Raw genomic sequence first — 23,539 nt, 5'->3', positions numbered from 1 at the left:
TTATCTTAAATCAGTTAAAACCTTGTTTTCTAAAATAGCTTTTCTTCCCAAATTGACCCAAGGAAGACTCTGTCAACACTGATTCACTAATCATTTACACTGCTATTTGTCTTCCTCATTGAGCCATTAGTCCCCAAGGCAACCCTTTAATTCAAGAAAAAAAAGAAACAACAATTAAGTCAAGAGCTTAAAGACAATGGCTTACCTCACTGTTTAAGAAACAGTACAGGATGACAACCACCAGGCCCTGCCAATAGAACATCAACAGAAAATCCCGTAAATGAGAGACAACCAAAAACACAAACAATTCCCAACAAAACTGCCAAATATAGACAGAAGATATTATGATTAAATTATGCAAAAATGATCAGTTTTACCTGAAAGGATCCGATAGCAAGGTCAAAGAAGATTTTGTAATCTACCATGGATTCATTGAGAGACACAAAGACAACATAATGGATGCCAAACAGAGGGATCAACAGGAGAGTGGATTTGGCCAACCTCCTGAAAACACACACAATATTACAGAGATACTGTATGCAGGGGACCTAGAGACTACCTAGAGACTACTTATATTCAATAATATACTGTTTAATATATTAATATTTGCTGGTTATATGTCCACAAAACTTTGGTACCGAAACATTGGTGTTTGCCCATTTAAATTATTGAGAGCATGTAGTGCATGCAACTTCCTTACATTTTTTGTTGAGTTGGCACTTCTCTAACTATTTCTAGTGTGCGTCCTCATACTTTCTTGTACATACAGTGCCTTGTGAAAGTATTCGGGCCCCTTGAACTTTGCGACCTTTTGCCACATTTCAGGCTTCAAACATAAAGATATAATTTTTGCACGCCCAATTTTTCAGTTTTTGATTTGTTAAAAAAGTTTGAAATATCCAATAAATGTCGTTCCACTTCATGATTGTGTCCCACTTGTTGTTGATTCTTCACAAAAAAATACAGTTTTATATCTTTATGTTTGAAGCCTGAAATGTGGCAAAAGGTCGCAAAGTTGAAGGGGGCTGAATACTTTCGCAAGGCACTGTATACACATCAATGGAATACGTAAGGGATAATCAATAAGGGGCTGTGCCAGTGCACGTCAGGCAGTGGAGGCTGGTGAGAGAAGGACGGCTCATAATGGTGTGTAATGGCTGGAATGAAGTGGTATCAAACACGTGTTTGATGCTATTCCATTCCAGCCATTATTATGAGCCGTCCTCCCCTCACCAGCCTCCACTGATGTCAGGTCAACATCACACCCGGCATCATGGTTTATTTCCACATTCCCATGTTGATGATCTCTTTACATAAAGCATGTCTGAAGTCTCTCTAGAATCCCATAAATATGCAGCTCAATAACGTGCAATGTGTATAGAGTGTCATACGGAATATCCTACCAACAAAAGGGCACCCAAAATAAACCGGAGTTTTTAATCTAAGTTTTTACCCATCATTCCACAGCCTTTTGCCACAAGAGCAGACATTCAGATTTACATATATTCTTAGGGATATATTTTTCTGAAGAAGCAGCATCTTAGCCTTTCTAAAACCTCAACAGACTGCACAGATTACAGAGTGTATTAGTCCCTTTTGGTGATGCTACCCTTCTGGCTGAGAGAATTTCCTCAGAAGATTTTCAGGGAAGCAGATAGTCATCAGCAGACTGGTCTGAACTCAGGGATGGCTGGCTTTGTGCTGCAGTGAGAGTAAAGGCTGCATCCCAAATGGCCCCCTTTTCCCTATATAGTGCACTACTTTTTACCAGAGGCCTTTGGACCCTGTAAGGAATAGGGTGCCATTTGAAATGCCTCCTAAATCGTTAAGGGATACTGACTGCCAAGTGCCAACCTGTGATTCTTAGCACTAAGGTGGATTATGCTGTAACAATAGACACCAGCTCATCCAGTCTTAGCATCACCACCTGCCTCTTATCCCTAAAATCCCTTCGCTGAACAGATGGTAATATTTCTCCCTGAAGGCAAAGGCGTGCTGTGATGACCACCTCTATAGCTTAGCCTGAATCTTGCGTCAGTCAGCAGTCTGCACTATAGAACACCTTCAGGCTGCATGTCTTTGGCCTGAGAAGGCAACGAAAATACCACGTCAGTGGCATGCAATTGTATACTGTGGCATTTAAGTGTGGTGACATAGGAATGTTGACACACTCCATTGTTGAGTACTCATTGTCTTTTGCCTGAGTTAAGTAACACATGCCTACTTGGATACAAGAGCACATACCTGTATTGTGACTGGTCGTTGCCACCCACATCAGGACACCTTAGTTTCTGAACCAGGATTCTTATAATACTGATGAACAGGAGGAAGTTCACCTGGAAAGCCAGTCAACAGACATGATATATAAGATCATATAAATATGACACATATTTGTATATTTAGTCAAATTTGTTCACTGCATTGCTTTTGAAGGGCATTTAGGTAATCTATGACCAGTAATGGTATACATTTGAGGGAAATGTGATGCAATCAGATAAGAGGGAACAGTAGAAGCCGTCACATATAAATCCCTTGCTGTAAAGCCCTCAGAAATGTTATCCTAACTATAAAGCCCTCATAGACGTTATCCTGACCAACTGGCCCTCCAAATACACCTCCGCTGTCTTCAATCAGGATCTCAGCGATCTCTGCCTCATTGCCTGTATCCGTTACGGGTCCGCAGGCAAACAACCACCCCTCATCACTGTCAAACGCTCCCTAAAACACTTCTGCGAGCAGGCCTTTCTAATCGACCTGGCCCGGGTATCCTGGAAGGATATTGACCTCATCCCGTTAGTTGAGGATGCCTGGTCATTCTTTAAAAGTAACTTCCTCACCATCTTAGATAAGCATGCTCCGTTTAAAAAATGCAGAACTAAGAACAGATATAGCCCTTGGTTCACTCCAGACCTGACTGCTCTCTACCAGCACAAAAACATCCTGTGGCGGACTGCAATAGCATCGAATAGTCCCCGCGATATGCAACTGTTCAGGGAAGTCAGGAATCAATACACGCAGTCAGTCAGGAAAGCAAAGGCTAGCTTTTCAAGCAGAAATGTGCATACTGTAGCTCTAACTCCAAAAAGTTCTGGGACACTGTAAAGTCCATGGAGAACAAGAGCACCCCCTCCCAGCTGCCCACTGCACTGAGGCAAGGTAACACAGTCACCACTGATAAATCCATGATAATCGAAAACATTAACAAGCATTTCTCAACGGCTGGCCATGCCTTCCTCCTGGCTACTCCAACCTCGGCCAACAGCTCCGCCCCCCCCCCCTGCCTATCTAAGGTCTTCGAAAGCCTAGTCAACAAACAGATCACTGACCATCTCGAATCCCACCGTACCTTCTCCGCTGTGCAATCTGGTTTCCGAGCCGTTTACGGGTGCACCTCAGCCACGCTCAAGGTACTAAATGATATCATAACCGCCATCGATAAAAGACAGTACTGTGCAGCCGTCTTCATCGAACTGGCCAAGGCTTTCGACTTGGTCAATTACCATATTCTTATCGGCAGACTCAGTAGCCTCGGTTTTTCTAATGACTGCCTTGCCTGGTTCACCAACTACTTTGCAGACAGAGTTCAGTGTGTCAAATCGGAGGGCATGTTGTCCGGTCCTCTGGCAGTCTCTATGGGGGTGCCACAGGGTTGAATTCTCAGCCTGACTCTTTTCTCTGTATATATCAATGATGTTGCTCTTGCTGCGGGCGATTCCCCGATCCACCTCTATGCAGATGACACCATTCTGTATACTTCTGGCCCTTCCTTGGACACTGTGCTATCTAACCTCCAAACGAGCTTCAATTCCATACAACACGCCTTCCAACTGCTCTTAAATGCTAGTAAAACCAAATGCATGCTTTTCAACCGTTCGCTGCCTGCACCCGCATGCCCGACTAGCATCACCACCCTGGATGGTTCCGACCTAGAATATGTGGACATCTATAAGTACCTAGGTGTCTGGCTAGACTGTAAACTCTCCTTCCAGACTCATACCAAACATCTCCAATCTAAAATAAAATCTAGAGTCGGCTTTCTATTCCGCAACAAAGCCTCCTTCACTCACGCCGCCAAACTTACCCTAGTAAAACTGACTATCCTACCGATCCTCGACTTCGGCGATGTCATCTACAAAATAGCTTCCAATACTCTACTCAGCAAACTGGATGCAGTTTATAACAGTGCCATCCATTTTGTTACTACAGCACCTTATACCAACCACCACTGCGACCTGTATGCTCTAGTCGGCTGTCCTCACTACATATTCGTCGCCAGACCCTCTGGTTCCAGGTCATCTACAAGTCCATGCTAGGTAAAGCTCTGCCTTATCTCAGTTCACTGGCCACAATGGCAACACCCACCCGTAGCACGCGCTCCAGGAGGTGTATCTCACTGATCATCCCTAAAGCCAACACCTCATTTGGCCGCCTTTCCTTCCAGTTCTCTGCTGCCTGTGACTGGAACGAATTGCAAAAATCGCTGAAGTTGGCCTACCTCCTCATGCCTTTTGCACACAATGTATATAGACTCTTTTTTTTCCTACTGTGTTATTGACTTGTTTATTGTTTACTCCCATGTGTAACTCTGTGTTGTTGTCTGTTCACACTGCTATGCTTTATCTTGGCCAGGTCGCAGTTGTAAATGAGAACTTGTTCTCAACTAGCCTACCTGGTTAAATAAAAATAATAAGAACTATGTTTGGACAGGAGAAATGTCGATAAAGCCAGGATCAACCTTGAATTATATCCAGGAACTGCATTAATTCACATGCATGCAGAGTAACTACATAAATGTAGCATGCTCTTGCTATTACAGTCCTATCAGCTCCCAGTATGCGCTAGATTGACAGATCTGAATATTCTCTGTCTGCATCCCAAATGGAAACCTATTCCCTTTTCAGAGCACTGCCTTTGAGCAGGGCCCATAAGGCTCTGGTCAATAGTAGTGCACTATATAGGGAATGAGTGCCATTTGAGACACATTTACTTATCTGGACACCTGTTTAGTTAATGCCTGGATATAGCAGCAGTTGGATCCTGCATGTGGTAAAGGGAATTACAGCAGCAGCAATGGGTCAGGATAGATGTTGGATACCCACCATGATGGAGATTCCTATGGGCACATTGATCACCCACATTGGGATTGGGTTATCATTCTGTTCCCAGCAGCTGAAGAAATAGGTAAAACCTACATGAGAATGTTAGTAAACACGTTCCATGCATCCCTGCCCATACTAATCTAAGCACAGCACGTTGTGCTGGTCAAAATTATTTGAGCATTAAATCGAAATGATAAAGGTTGCCAAATGCTTTATTAATTTGATAATCACATGAATCTGAAGTCACAGATTATAACACGCAAACCAAGACAAACATCGGTCTGGCAATCACATAGGAAAAGAATCCAACACATCAATCATGTACATTTATGATTTCCAAGGTAACTCACCCAGTATCCTCATAATAAACCCTTGCAATAGCCCATGCAGAAACAAACACTGTTGGGATTCCTGAAACAGAGAGGAGAATACATCTGAAAGTATAAATGGATTGAATGTACTGTATGCTCCTCACTGTTGTTGATACATTGCACACAGTATATATTAATGATTATAAACTGGGTGGTTCGAGCCCTGAATGCTGATTGGCTGAAAGCTGTTGTATATTAAACCGTGTACCACATTGCGTTGTGCATAAGAACAGTCCTTAGCCGTGGTATATTGGCAATACAACACAACCCCTAATGTCTTATTGCTTAATTATAAACTGGGTGGTTCGAGCTCTGAACTCTGATTGGCTGACAGCCGTTGTATATTAAACCGTGTACCACATTGCGTTGTGCATAAGAACAGCCCTTAGCCGTGGTATATTGGCCATACAACACAACCCCTCATGTCTTATTGCTTAATTATAAACTGGGTGGTTCGAGCTCTGAATTCTGATTGGCTGACAGCCGTTGTATATCAGACCGTATACCAAGGGTATGACAAAACATTTATTTTTACTGCTCTAATTACGTTGATAACCAATAAGGTACCTCGGGAGTATGTGATATATGGCCAATATACCACGGCTAAGGGCTATGTCCAGGCACTCGCGTTGCGCATGAGAACAGTTCTTAGCCATGGTATTTTGGCCATATACCACACCCCCTCAGGACTTTTTGCTTAAGTAGCTTACCCCAGCCAATGAGAAGGTAAACGATGAAGTGCCTATTTTCAGAGAAGATGACAATCAGCAGCATATGGAGGTAGAGGCCCTCAACCAGCAACCAGAAGAAGTTGGCCATGATAAAGTAGTGAAAAATCACCAGGCTCGCCTTGCATCCAATCTGGAACAACATTGTAGTACATCACTTGTGCTGCTATACAAAGAGAAATTACCAGACACTCAACACAAAGAACAAACGTGTGTGTCTATATGGAAACTGAATTCCATGTCCTTATTCTGATACACGAAGAAGTGGAAAACACACATTTCTAAAGTATACCCACACAAACATAATCAGAGTGAACTGAAGGTACAATAACCAAAATGTGTCCAATGGAAACTGAATTCTGTACCTCAATCTCAAAGAATAAGTGAAAGAAACATGTTTCCAACAAATCTGTGCAAATACTTATCAGTCTGAATTGTGAATGAACTATAAGAACCAGAGATATGCAGGCTGATAAACCTCCTGGCTCACCAGTGAAGGCAGCTCAGAACACTGATTGCTGCGAGAGAAGAGGATGTCGTCCTTCACAAGGACCGCCACCGCCCTCAGGATGAAGGAAAAGAACAGGTTGAGGTGAATGTAGTTCCTCGTGCAGTGGAGTTTTCTATAGAGGGGGTGGCAGAGGTAATTATTAAGCAGAGGATCTCTGGTGTGTTGATCCAATACCCTGCTGCTCTGAACAGAGGGTGTTCTCTACTGTACATAACTAAGGCTGTGTCCCAAGTGCCACCCTATTTCGTATATTAAGAACAAATTATGACCAGGGCCCTTGGCAAAAGTAGTGCGCTATATAGGGAATAAGGTGCCATTTGGGATGCATCCTAACTCTCACCTGAATACACAGAGGATGGCGCTCCCGGTTGTGAGGGCGATCAAAGACAAACTGTGGCCCAGGGTGTACAGAGTCTTCACCACCATAAAGAAGACCAGCTATAGGAGAGAGAACAAACAGTACAGTTTTTGGAAGTATCAAAGCTGTATATATTCAATTCAATTAAATGTAAAAAAAACTATGGGCAATTACTTCAACATATATAGAAGCCAAGTTAGAATAAAGAACACGTGCAAGTCATGTGCAATATCAACATTGTGTGTACTTTCAGAATGTACTTGATTCTAACATCAAATGAATAACAAGGAAGGACAGATTATAGGTTGTAATAGTTTTTAAACATCCTCAGCAGGTAAACATATCATTACAAATACTAAACCATTCTTCCATGAAACTGGCATGTGTCAGCAAATCCAACTCCTTCAATTCTATCAATCAATCAAATGTATTTAATAAAGCACATCAGCAGTTGTCACAAAGTGCTTTACAGATACCCAGGCTAAAATCCCAAAGAGCAAGCAAGCAATGCAGAGGCAGTAGCACAGTGGCTAGGAAAAATCCCCTAGAAGGCAGGGAAAAAACCTAGAGTGGAACCAGGCTCCGAGGGGGTTGCCAGTCCTGTTCTGTCACGCCCTGATCCCTCCAGGTGTCGCTTATTTCCCCCGGTGTATTTATCCCTGTGTTTCCTGTCTCTCTGTTGCCAGTTCTTCTTGTCAAGTCAACCAGCATGGGTTTTCCCGTGCTCCTGCTTTTTCTTATCTCCTCTCTCTCTTTTGCTAGTCCTACACATTGATTCAAAGGGATTTACTATGTCATTAAAAGGATCTGCGTGAGCAGAGGTAGGAAAAGCAGAGGTACAGAATCATTGAGACATTTTGAGAGACATTTAGAGACTCCTTTTCAAACTCACAAAAGTGTACTGTAGAGATGGGCGAAAGAAAGTGCTTCTACTGCTAAATAATTTCAACCTGCTCAAAGGGTGATTCACAGGTTGATTCAAAGAGATTGAAATCTTAAAAGGACCTGTGTGAATCTGCTCTCTAATATTGTTTCCCCAGGAAATGTGTCAAATGTTTGATTTCCACCTTTTTACCACTGTCTAGTGAAAAACAGTGACTTTCTTGAAAACGTCAGACAAGGACCCGTACAACGCACCAACCCTCCCCAGTTTGAGGTAGGGCCAAATGTACATTATCTTACGAAAACAATCATTCTCTCTAAAAGCATGGAGAGAGCTCCTGTTCTGCAGCGACCTCTTCTACACCTGCACTTCACACTATCCATTGCTCATTGTTCTTCAAAATGTGCATGCGCGCACAAGACATTTGATATGACATCAGTCCTTGTTTTAGTTATTCTAAAATATACAGCACGTTTTAACATCACATCCTAAGTGCCCTTCAAATATAACTATAAGAAAAAGTTATCCAGCCAAAGTTGAGATTACAAGGCCTGGTCCCAGATCTGTTTGTGCTCCTGCCAACTCCACTGCTGCCATTGTGTATTTGTATTTATTATGGATCCCCATTAACTGCTGCAAAGGCAATAGCTACTCTTCGTGGGGTCCAGCAAAATTAAGGCTGTTACAATAAATATACAGTGCATTAGGATAGTATTCAGACCCATTCCCTTTTTCCACATTTTGTTACATTACACCCTTATTCTAAAATGTATTAAATAAACACATTTTCCTCATCACTCTACACACAGTACCCCATAATGAGGTGAGAACTGTTCATTTCATTTTTAAAAATGCATTAAAAATAAAGAACAGAAATACCTTATTTATATAAGTATTCAGAACCTTTGCTATGAGACTCGAAATTGAACACAGGTGCATCATGTTTCCATTTTGATCATCCGTGAGATGTTTCTACAACTTGATTGGATTCCACCTGTGGTAAATTCAATTGATTGAACATGATTTGGAAAAGCACACACCTGTCTATATAAGGTCCCACAGTTGACAGTGCATGTCAGAGCAAAAACCAAGCCACGAGGTTGAAGGAATTGTCCGTAGAGCTCTGAGACAGAATTGTGTCGAGGCACAGATCTGGGGAAGGGTACCAAAACATTTCTGCAGCATTGAAGGTCCCTAAGAACACAGTGGCCTCCATTATTTTTAAATGGAAGACGTTTGGAACCACCAAGACTCTTCCTAGAGCTGGCTACCCGGCCAAACTGAGCAATCGGGGAGAGAAGGGCCGCTCTGACAGAGCTCCAGAGTTCCTCTGTGGAGATTGAAGAACATTCCAAAAGGACAACCATCTCTGAAGAACTCCACCAATCAAGCCTTTATGGTAGAGTAGCCAGACGGAAGCCACTCCTCAGTAAAAGGCACATGACAGCCCACTTGGAGTTTGCCAAAAGGCACCTAAAGGACTCTCAGACCATGAGAAACCATATTCTTTGGTCTGATGAAACCGAGATTGAACTCTTTGGCCTGAATGCCAAACGGAAGGAAAGCATCATGCTGTGGGGATGTTTTTCAGCAGCAGGGACTGGGAGACTAGTCAGGCTTGAGGGAAAGATTAACGGAGCTAAGTATAGAGACATCCTTGATGAAAACTTGCTAAAGAGCACTCAGGACCTCAGACTGGGGCGAAGGTTCACCTTCCAACAGGACAATGACCCTAAGCACACAGCCAAGACAACGCAGGTGTAGCTTCAGGACAAGTCTCTGAATGTCCTTGAGTGGCCCAGCCAAAACCCGAGCAAACATCTCTGGAGAGACCTGAAAATAGCTGTGCAGCAACACTCCCCATCCAACCTGACTGAGCTTAGGAGGATCTGTCAAGAAGAATGGGAGAATCTCCAAAAACAGGTGTTCCAAGCTTGTAGCGTCATACCCAAGAAGACTCAAAGCTGTAATCGCTGCCAAAGGTGCTTCAACAAAGTGCTGAGTAAAGGGTCTGAATACTTATGTAAATGTGATGTTTCTAAAAACCTGTTTTTGCTTTGTCATTATGGGGTATTGTGTGTAGATTGATGAGGGGAAAAAAACAAATATCCATTTTAGAACAAGCATGCACAGTATATACAATAACATTTCACAACACATTAAGTGTGTGCCCTCAGGCCACTACTCTACTACCAAACATCTATAGTACAACACAATCTCCATGTGGGCGTGTGTGTATAGTGCATATGTTATCATGTGCGCGTGTCTGTCTCTTCACGTATCTACGCCCGTCCTGAAACGAGAGATTTCAACCTCTGAATACCGGTGAACCTCGTCAAATTGCATGCTTTCTGTTTCATTGGTTCAAAACCCGAGTCCTCCCTTAAGCCTACTTTGATGAAGTCTAGTTCAAAAGCAATGCCTGTCTTTTTTATCCTGACCATGTTATGATATCATTACATTTTACGTAGTATTTATAAAACCTGCTTGTTTTTCGTTTAACTTTATGACAACCTAACTTATTAGAATATTTCACCTTCCTGGTTTTATGGTGACAACGTCCGCGGCGCGCTTGCAATGCTACTTCTGGAGATGTGTGAATGCGTTCTGATCTGTAAAATGGTTGTGATTATGTTCATTAAAACAGGCCTTTTTGAGAGCAGCATAACGGTGAGTGGACATTCCCCCTATCTACATATTTTTATTGGATCTTTGTCTAGCAACTGTGAAAAGTTTGGAGGTGCATAAAACCCTCCATAATCTGCATTATTTTAATATTATATGCCCAGAGGGAGAGATGATGGTTCCCTTAAGTGTGATATACTATATAGCCTATTTAAAACTAGTTGTTATTTTGTTTAGAATTTGATTAGAATTATTTGTTCTCTTTTTAGGCCTCATCAATCATTCATTTAATGTTGCTTATTGCCAATGTTTTTCATGTCCATGCTCAGCCTTAATGAAATGTACAGTAGGCTTAGCCCCTACATCAGTGTATGTCATGTAATTACTTAGAACAGTGTGGACTGCAAATGGATTCAAGTTCATGTATTTAGCAAAAATAGGTCTAGCTTTTGTTTTTTGTTTCTGTAAAACATTTAACAAACTAACGGACTAACATTGGAATTGGAGTTGATTCCAAGGCAATACATAAGACTGTAAAAGACATAAAATACATAAAACTTGAAGCAACCATACATTTAGCCATGGAGCACTTAATAGAGCCCTTTATATCTTTTATGTTTGTTTCATAGTACAGGTTCTCCTTTTTGTTCAGTTTAGTAACATGATTTCTCAGTTTACAGTACATTTACCAATTGGTTGTGCATTTTCTTATTAATGGGTGCATGCTTATTAGTAACTGGAATAAGAGATTTCATAAACATGTCATGTGCAGTGTCTGGTTGCTCCTCATTACACACCAGAGACCAGCAAATATTCTTTACATCTTCAACATAGGAATCACTACAAAACGCATTGTATGACCTCTTATACATTATATTAAGCCAAGCCTTTGGAACTTAGTTTTTTATTTTTATTTTTTATTTTACCTTTATTTTACTAGGCAAGTCAGTTAAGAACAAATTATTATTTTCAATGACGGCCTAGGAACAGTGGGTTAACTGCCTGTTCAGGGGCAGAACGACAGATTTGTACCTTGTCAGCTCGGGGATTTGAACTTGCAACCTTTCGGTTACTAGTCCAACACTCTAACCACTAGGGTACCCTGCCGTACCCTGACTACAGTATTATGATCACTACTGTACATCCAGTGGATTTGGATACTGCTTTGGAGCAGATTTCTGCAGCATTGGTAATGATGTGATCCATTTCATTCCTGTGCTGTTTAAAAAATACCCTGGTAGGTTGATTGAAAACCTGAACCACGTTACAGCTTTTTTGAGTGGACGGCTTGATGAAAGCCAATTAATATTTAGGTGATTGCTCTCATTGTCAAGCCAAACACAAGGAGTGACAAGGAGTTGCCATTATAGCATAAACAGACTGGCACTCGGACTAGAGGTTACATCCTAGAAGGGGGTTCCCGAAGAGCTTGCACTGTATTGGTAATGGCAGGGGTATCGTTTGGTACTTCTTGCCCCTCCACCAATTTCAAGAATTCCTGGCTTCACCACAGTATTGCAGGCATTGCAAAAGTTCTGAACTCTGTGTGAAACAAGCCATAGAGGAAACATGTGTTCCTATCTATTTTTCATAGTGAGAGAAGATGAATTTTCCATTCCGAAAGATTGGACTTCACCTTAACATGGGCAAACAGGGGGAAAGGCTTGGGTGAGAGTACAGTTGGTGAGTTTCACATATTAATGGCCACTCAGTTAGAGGAAAACATTTTAGTGCATTAAATATTTAAGAAAGTAGGAGTTTTATTTTCTTATGGAGATCAGTAGAGTGCCACCGGTGGCTCTGTGATCCAGACCAGTGGGGCCTCTTAGATAACCTCCAAGAGAATAGAGCGCAGAGAGCACAATAGGCTGTTTGAGGTCATTCCTCAATCTGAATGAAGCAAGTGAATCGTAGGGAATTGTGGCCAGCAATTTAACTACAGTCAGTTTGCCACACAATAATTACTGTTGGGAGTATTATTTAAATTACCCTTAAATGAATGGGTCATTTGAGTTTCATTGCTCTTTTTTGTGGGGCTTATCTCTGGTTCAGCTTTCTTCAAAAAAGATTGCTCTGATCAAATGCTGGGCAGTGGAATAGCAGTATGAACCATCAGTCTTCTTCATTTCTCCTCCTGGAACATTGCTGCTACTTGGCCTCTTATTAACATCTGCTGTACTGGGCCAACCAGGACAGTAATTTGGAGTCTGTGTCCCAGATGGCATTTTATTCCCCACAGGGCCCTTGTCAAAAGCAATGCACTATATAGGAAATATCCGGTTACCATTTGGGACACACAGGTGCAATGTTTAGATTGAGGAGACAGCTGGGTGCCACGGTGAACATGATTTTTTCTTTAGCTTTTAAGGCACCTGTGTTTCATCTGTATTTCAAGGCATCGGGGGGAATTGAGCACACACATGCACACCCACCACACACACAAAAACATACACATACAAAAACACACTACACCAGACCGAGGACAGAATTCCCATGCATTTAGCAAAGGGTTATACGGCTAGTTTTCATTATCAGCATGAGGGCCTTCACACCCAGAAATCAGACCAAACTAAATCAAACGTTATATGATATAAAAATAATCATAAATCACTCACAATAACATTGTCATGTTCCTCTCTATAATGTCCATTGTATCAATACCTTGATTGCAATATCTGATATACTACAGTATTGTATTTCCAAACACAGCTACTTGCATGCCATCATGTATTGTTTCTTGCTCAAACTTTGAACAATGATACAACACCAGAGAGACCAAAGACCTAGAGATCTAGAACACCAGAGAGACCAGAGACCTAGAACACCAGAGACCAGATGCCTAGAGATCTAGATCACCAGAGAGACCAGAGACCTAGAACACCAGAGAGACCAGATGCCTAGAGATCTAGAACACCAGAGACCAGATACCTAGAGATCTAGAACACCAGAGAGACCAAAGACCTAGAGATCTAAAACACCAGAGAGACCAGAGACCTAGAACATCACCCTGGTTACCTTATCATGCTTTTCCTCTGCCCCACACACACGGGTTATTTGGGGAAAAACTTCAGACCATCCGTCTTCTGTACAGTTCTTACTTATGTTTCCTGTGGGTAGGAGAAAAACATTGCTTTTGTCAGTTAAATGTTTGTATTGCCCCATCTCTAAAAGACTTGGTTATTCCTTTCATAAATCATAGTCAAAGAAAATTGCAGCATGTTTTTTGTAGACACAATTATTTGATTTCTCTGGTAAGTGAGTCTGATGAATGATATTTATTCTGCTAAGATGATCCTCCTTTGTATGCCCACTCAAGTCAACCAAAAAAGTTTGTGTGATTTGCTACACATGGCTTCACACACAACCCTAAGTGATTGCTCAGTGGCTGTGATTCCATTTTGAGCATGACGCATGATGGCTTCCATTAAAGTTTCAACTGGTTCTTGTTTACAGTGTTGTCAAATTATTCTAAAAAACATTCAGACAGTCTTCTAAGGAGCAAATAGATGTCATTTTCAGCGTTTTTTCACAAAAACGTCTCTCTCTGGGAAGCGAAAGGGTTCCATGTTTATTCAAAGAAGCCTTCGACTTAGTTGAGTACTGAATGAACCCTGTTTGTAATGTACTTTACTACACACGATTTAGGACTACAACCACAGGCCTCTTTCTTTCTCCGATCCTTTGAGTGTCACACTCCAACAGTCTACTCTACACAGACCCTGCCACAGCCTACCTACTTGTAGACTTGCCGGGTGCTATAGGGATCCCAGAGGTTTCTGTTACAAATACATCTTCCAATTTTCATGCCCGACTCATCCTCTCCAATTCAATTTCACACAGCTACATTTAGTCTGAGGTATCTTGAATGTGGGACGTTCATCATAAGACTGGAACCTGTCTTAATGTAAATACAATGATCTTACAGCAATCTATCATACTCTTTGTCTGGGTAATTAGTTTATAATGAATGAAGTGGCAGTACAGATTCGTCTAGACTGTCACCAGTAGTGATGGGTAGGACGAGAGCTCCACAGAATCCTAGTCTGCCACATGGGCCATTGGAGATTGTGGAGTGAGCAGACATGATTAATTTTGCCTCTAGTCCATACAGTGCAGAACATACTGTATCATTCTTGGCTTGGTGCAATTTGGCTTGGTGCAATTCACCATGATTCAATGGAGAATTTTGCCATAGTATATAGGCTACAAAAGAACGATAGACAGTGCATTTGGAAAGTATTCATACCCCTTGACTTTTTTACAGCCTTATTCTAAAATTGATTACATAGTTTTTTCCCCTCATCAATCGACACACTCTACACACAGCGGCAGGTAGCCTAGTGGTTAGAGCATTAGTCCAGTAACCGAAAGGTCGCTAGATCAAATCCCCGAGCTGACAAGGTAAACATCTGTTGTCCTGCCCCTGAACAAGGCAGTTAGGCCGTCATTGTGAATAAGAATTTGATCTTAACTGACTTGCCTAGTTGAACTGAATACATTTTTTTTAAACACACACAAATACCCCATAACGACAAAGCAACATTTTTAGAAATGCAGGTTTTTAGAAATGTTTGCTAAAAGACTCAAATATCACATTTACTTAAGTCTTCAGACCCTTTACTCAGTACTTGGTTGAAGCACCTTTGGCAGCGATTACAGCCTTGAGTCTTCTTGGGAATGACGCTATAAGCTTGGCACACCTGTATTTGGGGAGTTTCTCCCATTCTTCTCTGCAGATCTTCTCAAACTCTGTCAGGTTGGACGCACAGCTATTTTCAGGTCTCTCCAGAGCTATTAGATCAGATTCAAATCTGGGATTTGGCTGGGCCACTCAAGAACATTCAGAGACTTGTCCCGAAACCACTCCTGCATTGTCTTGGCTGTGTGCTTAGGGTCGTTATTGGAAGGTGAACCTTCGCCCCAGTCTAAGGTCCTGAGCTCTCTGGAGCAGGTTTTCATTAAGGATCTCTCTGTACTTTGCTCTTTCCCCCATAGGGATGGTGCCAGGTTTCCTCTATATGTGAAGCTTGGCATTCAGGCCAATGAGTTAAATATTGGTTTCATCAGACCAAAGAATATTGTTTCTCATGGTCTGGGAGTCCTTTAGGTGCCTTTTGGCAAACTCCAAGTGGTCAGAAGAAAGCCACTCCTCAGTTAAAGGTACATGACAATGTACCTTTAACTGAGGAGTGGCTTTGTTCTGGCCACTCTACAATAAAGCCTAATTGGTGGAGTGCTGCAGAGATAGTTGTCCTTCTGGAAGGTTCTCCCATCTCCACAGAGGAACTCTATAGCTCTGTCAAAGTGACCATTGGTGACCACCTCCCTGACCAAGGCCCTTCTCCCCGATTGCTCAGGTTGGCCAGGTGGCCAGGTCTAGAAAGAGTCTTGGTGATTACAAACTTCTTCCATTTAAGAATGATGGAGGTCACTGGGTTCTTGGGAACCTTCAATGCTACAGACATGTTTTGGTACCCTTCCCCAGATCTGTGCCTCGACACAATCCTGTCTCGTAGCTCTACGGACAATTCCTTCAACTTAATGGCTTGGTTTTTGCTCTGACATGCACTGTCATCTGTGGGACCTTGTATAGACAGGTGTGTGCCTTTCAAAATCATGTCGAATCAATTGAATTTACCACGGGTGGACTTCAATCAAGTTGTAGAAACATCTCAAGGATGATCAATGGAAACAGGATGCTGAATACAGGGTCTGAATACTTGTGCAAACAAGGTATCTGTGTTTTTTATTTGGAATCTTTTCAAAAAACTTTTTTCACTTTGTCATTATGGGGTATTCTGTGTAGATTGCTGAGGATTTTTTAGTTATTTAATCCATTTTAGAACAAGGCTGTAAAGTAACAAAATGTGGAATAAAGTCAAGGGTTCTGAATACTTTCTGAATGCACGGTATACTTGAGGCCCATTTATGTTTCTGGCTTTCAATGCACTCCAACTGTAGAAAATCTACATTACACTGGTCTGTGCACCTCTGTAATTCTGTGAAATTAGGAACATTGCTCTGGTGTGAATCCAAATCCTGAAAATGGTGTGAGCTCTACCTGGAAAGATGCACACATAACATTGTAGTGTAGCTGTAGCAGTGGCTTGTATTCATAGATGACCAGGAAAAAATAATACAAAATCTTTTCTTTCATCTCACTGTGTTTCATAAATGTACTTCAACTCGCAAGAGGTTCAATGTATCTCACCGGAGAAAGCATCCAAGCGAACGAAACAGCGCCCTTCTGTCTAGTATGTGTAGCCCATCTATGCAGTCTGGTCAAAAAGAGTATGACATTGTTGCATTGAGTACAAGGGAAGCCAACGAGCATTTTGCCTCCCATGATAAAAAAATATTTAAATGGCAGCCTATCAGCGTTGCGCTAAACTGAGTGAGTTCAGCTTTGAATGGTCCTGGCGCACCAAAAATAAAATGTGTCAAAGGAAGCCCTTTTGGATTTGGCTTCACACCAATCACATTAGAAGCCAAATGTCATTGACAGAGAACTTGAATTGTTGCAGCTCGTTCTGTCGTTGTCTTCTGGCGGCTAGCTAGCTACCTGGCTAAAATGCTTGCTCACTAGCCTTAACTTATTTTCATATGGGCAACTAGCTAGCGAGCTATCTAAAATCGTCCATTTCCTAAATTAGCCATGGATGGAGATAGAGATTTGGACGTTTGGTTTTACTTAACTCTCCATAAATTCATACATTGCGCCCCTGTCCTGAGAAGATGGAAGTTCAGTGTGTAGCTAGATGTAGCAACTTTAGGCTAATGTTAACTAGCTGTCCTGGCGCATTGTTGCCCATATGAAAATAAGTTAAGGCTAGTGAGCAAGCATTTTAGCCAGGTAGTCTAGGACAACAAAAACTTAGTGTGTACTGTATGCCAGAGTCAGACAAATTTAGGCAACATGAAAGAGGAGGATGCCATTGGCGTTTCTCTACAAGTAGGGTGAGTCAACATATTTTTTTCTACTTACATGCACGCATACACACATAAATCAGTACTATGGACAGCCACATCATATTTAGCTTACGTTGATTGGACTAAATTGTTTTTGGTATCTTTTAGTAGTCACTGTACTAGACTAAGCATAGGTGATTAGATGATGTTGAAATGGTGTTGGAATAGAGGTTCTATATCAGCAGTTGTTAAGTAGTCCAAAAATGTCAGAAACATTAACTTGCTTGACCACACTGTAGGTCATGTAACTGTTTGTTTCATGCAATATGTTTTGTGGACGGTTTTGTGATTGAAACAAAGGTGTGGTTGAATATATTCGTCCACTGTATCTTTTTGTCTCGGCCTTAGGCATATATATCACGGTCACAAGGCATATGAACTAACAGGTTATAGAGCAAACAAAGCAATTATCACAACACATACAGTACCAGTCAAAAGTTTGGACACCTACTCATTCAAGGGTCTTTCTTTATTTTTACTATTTTCTACATTGTAGAATAATAGTGAATACTTCAAAACTATGAAATAACACATATGGAATCATGTTGTAACTAAAAAAGTGATCAACAAATCAAAATAGATTTTAGATTTAGATTCTTCAAGGTAGCCACCCTTTGCCTTGATAACAGCTTTGCACACTCTTGGCAATCTCTCAACCAGCTACACCTGGAATGCTTTTCCAACAGTCTTGAAGGAGTTCGCACATATGCTGACCATTTCTTGGCTGCTTTTCCTTCACTCTGCGAACCAACTCATCCCAACTCATCTCAATTGGGCTGAGGTAGGGTGATTGTGGAGGCCAGGCTATCTGATGCAGCTCTCCATCACTCTCCTTCTTGGTCAAATAGCCCTTACACAGCCTGGAGGTGTGTTGGGTCATTGTCCTATTGAAAAACAAATTGTTATCCCTCTAGGCAAAAACCAGATGGGATGGCATATCGCTGCAGAATGCTGTTGTAGGCATGCTGGTTAAGTGTGCCTCAAACTCTAAATAAATCACTGAGTTTCACCAACAAAGCAGCCCCACACCATCACACCTCCTCCAGGCGTCACGGTGGGAACCACACATGCGGTGATCGTCAGTTCACCTACTCTGCGTCTCACAAAGACACGACGGTTGGAACCAAAAATCTCAAATTTGGACTCATCATACCAAAAGACAGATTTTCACCAGTCTAATTGCTCTTGTTTCTTGACCCAAGCAAGTCACTTCTTCTTATTGGTGTCTTTTAGTAGTGGTTTCTTTGCAGCAATTCGACTATGAAGGCTTGATTCAAGCAGTCTCCAGTTGATGTTGAGATGTGTCTGTTACTTGAACTCTGTGAAGCATTTATTTGGGCTGCAATTTCTGAGGCTGGTAACTCTAATGAACTTATCCTCTGCAGCAGAGGTGACTCTGGATCTTCCTTTCCTGTGGCGGTCCTCATGAGAGCCAGTTTCATCATAGCGCTGGATGGTTTTTGCGACTGCACTTGAAGAAACTTCTGCATTGACTGACCTTTATGTCTGAAAGTGTTGGACTGTTGTTTCTCCTTGCTTATTGTAGCAGTTCTTGACATAATATGGACTTGGTATTTTACCATATAGGGCTATCTTCTGTATACCACCCCTACCTTGTCACAACACAACTGATTGGCTCAAATGCATTAAGATAGAAAGAAATTCCACAAATGAACTTAAGGCACACCGGTTAATTGAAATGCATTCCAGGTGACTACTTCCAGAAAAACCCTGGATGAGTAGGTGTCCAAACGTTTGACTGGTAGGGTATGTTGTAATATGTCTTTTTTTCTGGCTTGCCTTCCCCGGTGATTTTACTCACGCGCCGTTACTGAGCTGTAGTCATCACAGACAATATGAGAACATTGCTTGAGGAAAGTCTCAAACGTCTCTAACATTTGCATGATGTGGGACACAACGCTTAAAGAACTCCACCTAGAAATGTGTCTGACATTGAAATTCATATATGAAGAAAACTAGAGGCTACAATACTGTACCATTTCTGCCAAAGAATGTCTTGAGTACTCTGGGACATTCCCTAGAGACGGTCTCTCCAACCTCTGCACGGCCCCAACATGCTATGTTATCCCAGATAGCTTTGCATCCCGCTCCTGTCAAGAGATTAGACAGCAGAGTTTTAATATAAATACAACGATTCAAGTTGTTTGTTTGTCTCATATTTGTGAAATTTGTAGTTGCGTACCTCATCCAACAATTTCCCAAAGCAAATCTACTTTGCCATAGGGGATTCAAGACCATACTCTCACCCTACAAGTTGTTTATTATGGATAGCATCATACTGTAGCAGTATTGAATGTGATAAATGCCTCACATTTATTATTATTTTAAATTTTTTTAACCTTTATTTTACTAGGCAAGTCAGTTAAGAACAAATTCTTATTTTCAATGATGGTCTAGGAACAGTGCCTGTTCAGGGGCAGAACGACAGCTCGGGGATTCGAACTTGCAACCTTTCGGTTACTAGTCCAACGCTCTAACCACTAGGCTACCCTGCCGCCCCATACATAGTGCATGCACAGCATACAGGGCACTAGGCTCTTTCAGAATGAATGATAGAGTTTCATAGTACCAGTAGCCTAATGGACTATGCTAGACTCTCTGTGTGGGGGTGAAGTGGCTAAATGTGTGAATCTATTTCTCTCACCAATGTCAGGAGGAAGGCCAAGGCTGAGAAAGCCTCTCTGAAACTTGACTCCTGAAATATGTTGTTATTAATTCAACAAAAGGGTGTACAAAGGAAAATGGCATACAAAGAAAAAGTCCACAAAATACGATGTGTTTTTTTCATTAGTCCACTTTTGATACAGTCCCTAAATGTTTTGCATGTCAGCAGTCAAGTTTTCAAGATATTGGACATTCAAGAAGCAAAGTCTCACTTGCCACATCTTAGTTGTGAAAATGGAGTGCTTAGCCTTAGCTCAGTAAAACATAGCTCCGCTCCCTTCCAGAGATAGAGAGACTGCAGAGAAAGCCTCCATATGTAAACAACATAGCTAGCTCTATAAAAAGAAAGCTATTAACATCAGATATAATTAATGAAATGAAAACACACTGTGAAAAACGGACAACAAAATACATATTCACGATGCGACCCACATGAGTATCTCTGCACTCTCTTAGTGGTATAATATGTGTCTCTCGGTGTCTCAAATGGCACACTATTCCATGTATCGTGCCTAGGGCTCTGGTGATATTATTTCAAGTGCAGCTCCTGCTTTATGGTATCTCCATATCTGTGATACAGTGTATGACAATGGCAGTGCAGTACCACACTATAAGATAAAAATGTTGCGCATATTGCCACCCAGTGTTTACTGGCGCAAACAAACCATTTTTTAAAATCCTAAATGTTTCATAATCATATTAGGCTAGGTCAACTGATGCATTAAAAACCTTCTCCCTTTAATGTTGACCTGGATGCTCTCTATGCTTTCGAAGCACAATTGACTTAATTGGTAAGAGCATGGCGCTAGCAATGTCAGGGTTGTGGGTTCGATTCCCACTGGGAACATCCATATGCACTCACTGATGTAAGTCGCTTCGGATAAGGTGTCCGCTAGACAGCGAATATTAAATTAACATTACACAAACACAGGCTCAGAAATATACACATTGTTTTTTGTGTCGGGACTCAAGAGAAAGCCAAAGACTGAGTGTCTTGTCTTTGATAAAGTACACTAATTCCCTTGACAATTAACATTATTTCTCTACCCAATTAGTTTAATTTATGTAGCACAGCCTTGGCTATAACTCACAGTAAAGTTTTAACACCGTAAATCGGCAGCATGGTGGGGCTTGCAGGCAAAACGTTTTGTAGAACCTTCAACATGTTCAACATTTACTTCAAGATAGTTAAAGTGCAAGCTATTCAGGTTTTAATGGAAATTGAAAATACATCAAAGTTCGTGGTCACAATCTGAGTTGTGATGCTTATCTGGACTAAGAAACAATTTTACAACTATTGAAAGTCTTCATTTAATTTGACAGAGGCAATGGGGAGTAGCAAATGGGATTTACTTTCCATTACTTTCAAAGGCACTTGAAAAGATGAGATTTCACATATTCTTTTAAAAGTTTCATAAAAATAATTTAGGCGAGTGACCTAAAAATCCATGTAAAAAAATAATCTTGCACCATTCACCAAAATATGCAGTCTGTTCCCATTCCCGGAATATTCGGAAATCTATTCACAAGCCACGGTTTATCTTAACTGTCAGATGAGGAGATAAATGTGATAATCAAAATATGCCGTAATGGTGTCACCTTTGGAGGCATTTGAAGATTCTTGTTCCCTCAGCTTCACAAGACATTCCTCCTGGTCTTTCTCAAGCTCCAGAAGGAAGTTACATGTTGGGTGTCTTCCACTCACCTAATTAAAAAGAAATTCAATGTTTGATTCACTTTAATTAACTCATCCTTAGATGTTAGTATTTTAAGGTCCGTTGTGTAGTAGAAAGAAAGGTGTACAGTAATTACATTCATGCACATTCATATTCTGAATTCAATGAATTATTCATATGACATCGTATCTTATAGGCAGCAGAATGGCAGGCAAAGACCAGTGAACAAGACATTAATCCAACTGGCGTGCCGTGGGACAAATCTGGCCGGGGGCATAAAAGACTAAAAATGTCAGAAAAACAGCTCCAAGTGATTTTCATTTTAGGAATCTGTTCTAAAGTATTCTGACGCATAATAGAGAGGGATTTCGTGATTGTGTACAAATGTAAGCAAGGTTTGAAATGATTATGTTTCAGTCAAATATGATATCTGTTTGGGCCAGTTGCGGTCTACAAATGATTTGTAATTATATTCCAGACCTCCTGACCATCCACTCGGCCCGCGGCTTAATCTCGTGGATGATCCCTGATCTACAGTATCATGTTAATGGTGCTTTGACACTATCTTGTTTGAAATTGTTTTAAAAAAAAGCATGACATCTGAGCACCGAATTTCTGCCTTCCTAACTATATGCGAAGTTGAGACAGGGAATAAATTAATTAAATAATGAGTAGGTTTACTGGAGGGGAAAGATTTCCATTATATTACAAATAGAATCAAATGGATGGGATTTTTTTCCATGAGTAAATAAAGGTTAAATAAAAAAGTAAATGGAGAGATGGACAGAATAACCAACATAATGGCCTCCTGAGTGGCGCAGCGGTCTACAGACCCAGGTTTCATCTCAGGCTGTGTCACAACCGGCCGTGACCGGGAGTCCCATAGGGCGGCTCAAAATTGACCCAGCGTCATCCGGGTTAGGGGAGGGTGTGTGTCGTCAGTGTTTCCTCCAACACATTGGTTCAGCTGGCTTCCGGGTTAAACGGGCTGGTGTTTAGAATGTGTATTAGAGGGTCATGTTTCGGGGGACGCATGACTCGACCCCAAGCCTGTTGGGGAGTTTCAGTGATGAGACAAGATCGGATTTGAAATTCGGAGAAAGAAGGGGATAAAAAATAATAACCAATGTATCTACACGTCATGAATTTGCACTCTAAATATTCTGTGTAGGTTGGTGGTTATGAGGTAGTAGAGAATTCCTCGACAAACACCTTCAGCACCCTAAATGGGAACTGTATACATTCCCCTAGATCCCTAAAGGGTTTCTGACGTCTGTGTGAGAGAGTGTGTAAGTATGTTACCGACATGTTAGTCTCTTCAGGAGGAGTCAAGAGCAATACAAAGGTGATGATGGATTGAGTGTGAAGAACATAATAGTCAAACTAGTCAGTGTGCTGCAGGAAGAAAGTGGCTTGAAAACAAATGTCAGAATTAACTTTTGTTTCACGTTAGTCTTTTTCTGTTAAACGCACCCAATCCCTGCCAGGAGAAACAAGTGGCATGTGACAGAAAGGGTGAGAGCCACACAGTCTGACACAGAGAGCATGCCTCAGGGGGAACACACACACACACACAGTACGGCATCAGGCAGCAATGTCTATAAAAAGGCTACAGAAGCGTTAACAAACAATCA

General features: G+C 41.4%; 1 protein-coding gene across 1 annotated transcript in view; it reads right to left on the bottom strand.

Moving 5' to 3' along the window:
* Window positions 1–23,539, bottom strand: part of LOC118395204 (vasoactive intestinal polypeptide receptor 2-like) — a 40,537-nt gene that overhangs the window by 2,710 nt on the left and 14,288 nt on the right. The window contains exons 2-12 of the mRNA XM_052463707.1: window positions 21,829–21,934; window positions 19,542–19,655; window positions 13,591–13,682; window positions 7,050–7,147; window positions 6,689–6,821; window positions 6,181–6,331; window positions 5,450–5,510; window positions 5,100–5,169; window positions 2,245–2,336; window positions 378–504; window positions 206–247 (exon numbers count right to left, since the gene is read on the bottom strand). Coding sequence (XP_052319667.1) covers window positions 206–247; window positions 378–504; window positions 2,245–2,336; window positions 5,100–5,169; window positions 5,450–5,510; window positions 6,181–6,331; window positions 6,689–6,821; window positions 7,050–7,147; window positions 13,591–13,682; window positions 19,542–19,655; window positions 21,829–21,934 — 1,086 coding nt within the window. The remainder of the gene's footprint in view (window positions 1–205; window positions 248–377; window positions 505–2,244; window positions 2,337–5,099; window positions 5,170–5,449; window positions 5,511–6,180; window positions 6,332–6,688; window positions 6,822–7,049; window positions 7,148–13,590; window positions 13,683–19,541; window positions 19,656–21,828; window positions 21,935–23,539) is intronic.

This window comes from Oncorhynchus keta, chromosome 15 (genome assembly GCF_023373465.1).
Source record: "Oncorhynchus keta strain PuntledgeMale-10-30-2019 chromosome 15, Oket_V2, whole genome shotgun sequence".
Lineage (NCBI taxonomy): Eukaryota > Metazoa > Chordata > Actinopteri > Salmoniformes > Salmonidae > Oncorhynchus > Oncorhynchus keta.
The sequence above is the reverse complement of the archived record's forward strand: the minus strand, read 5'-3'. Positions and strand labels throughout refer to the sequence as shown.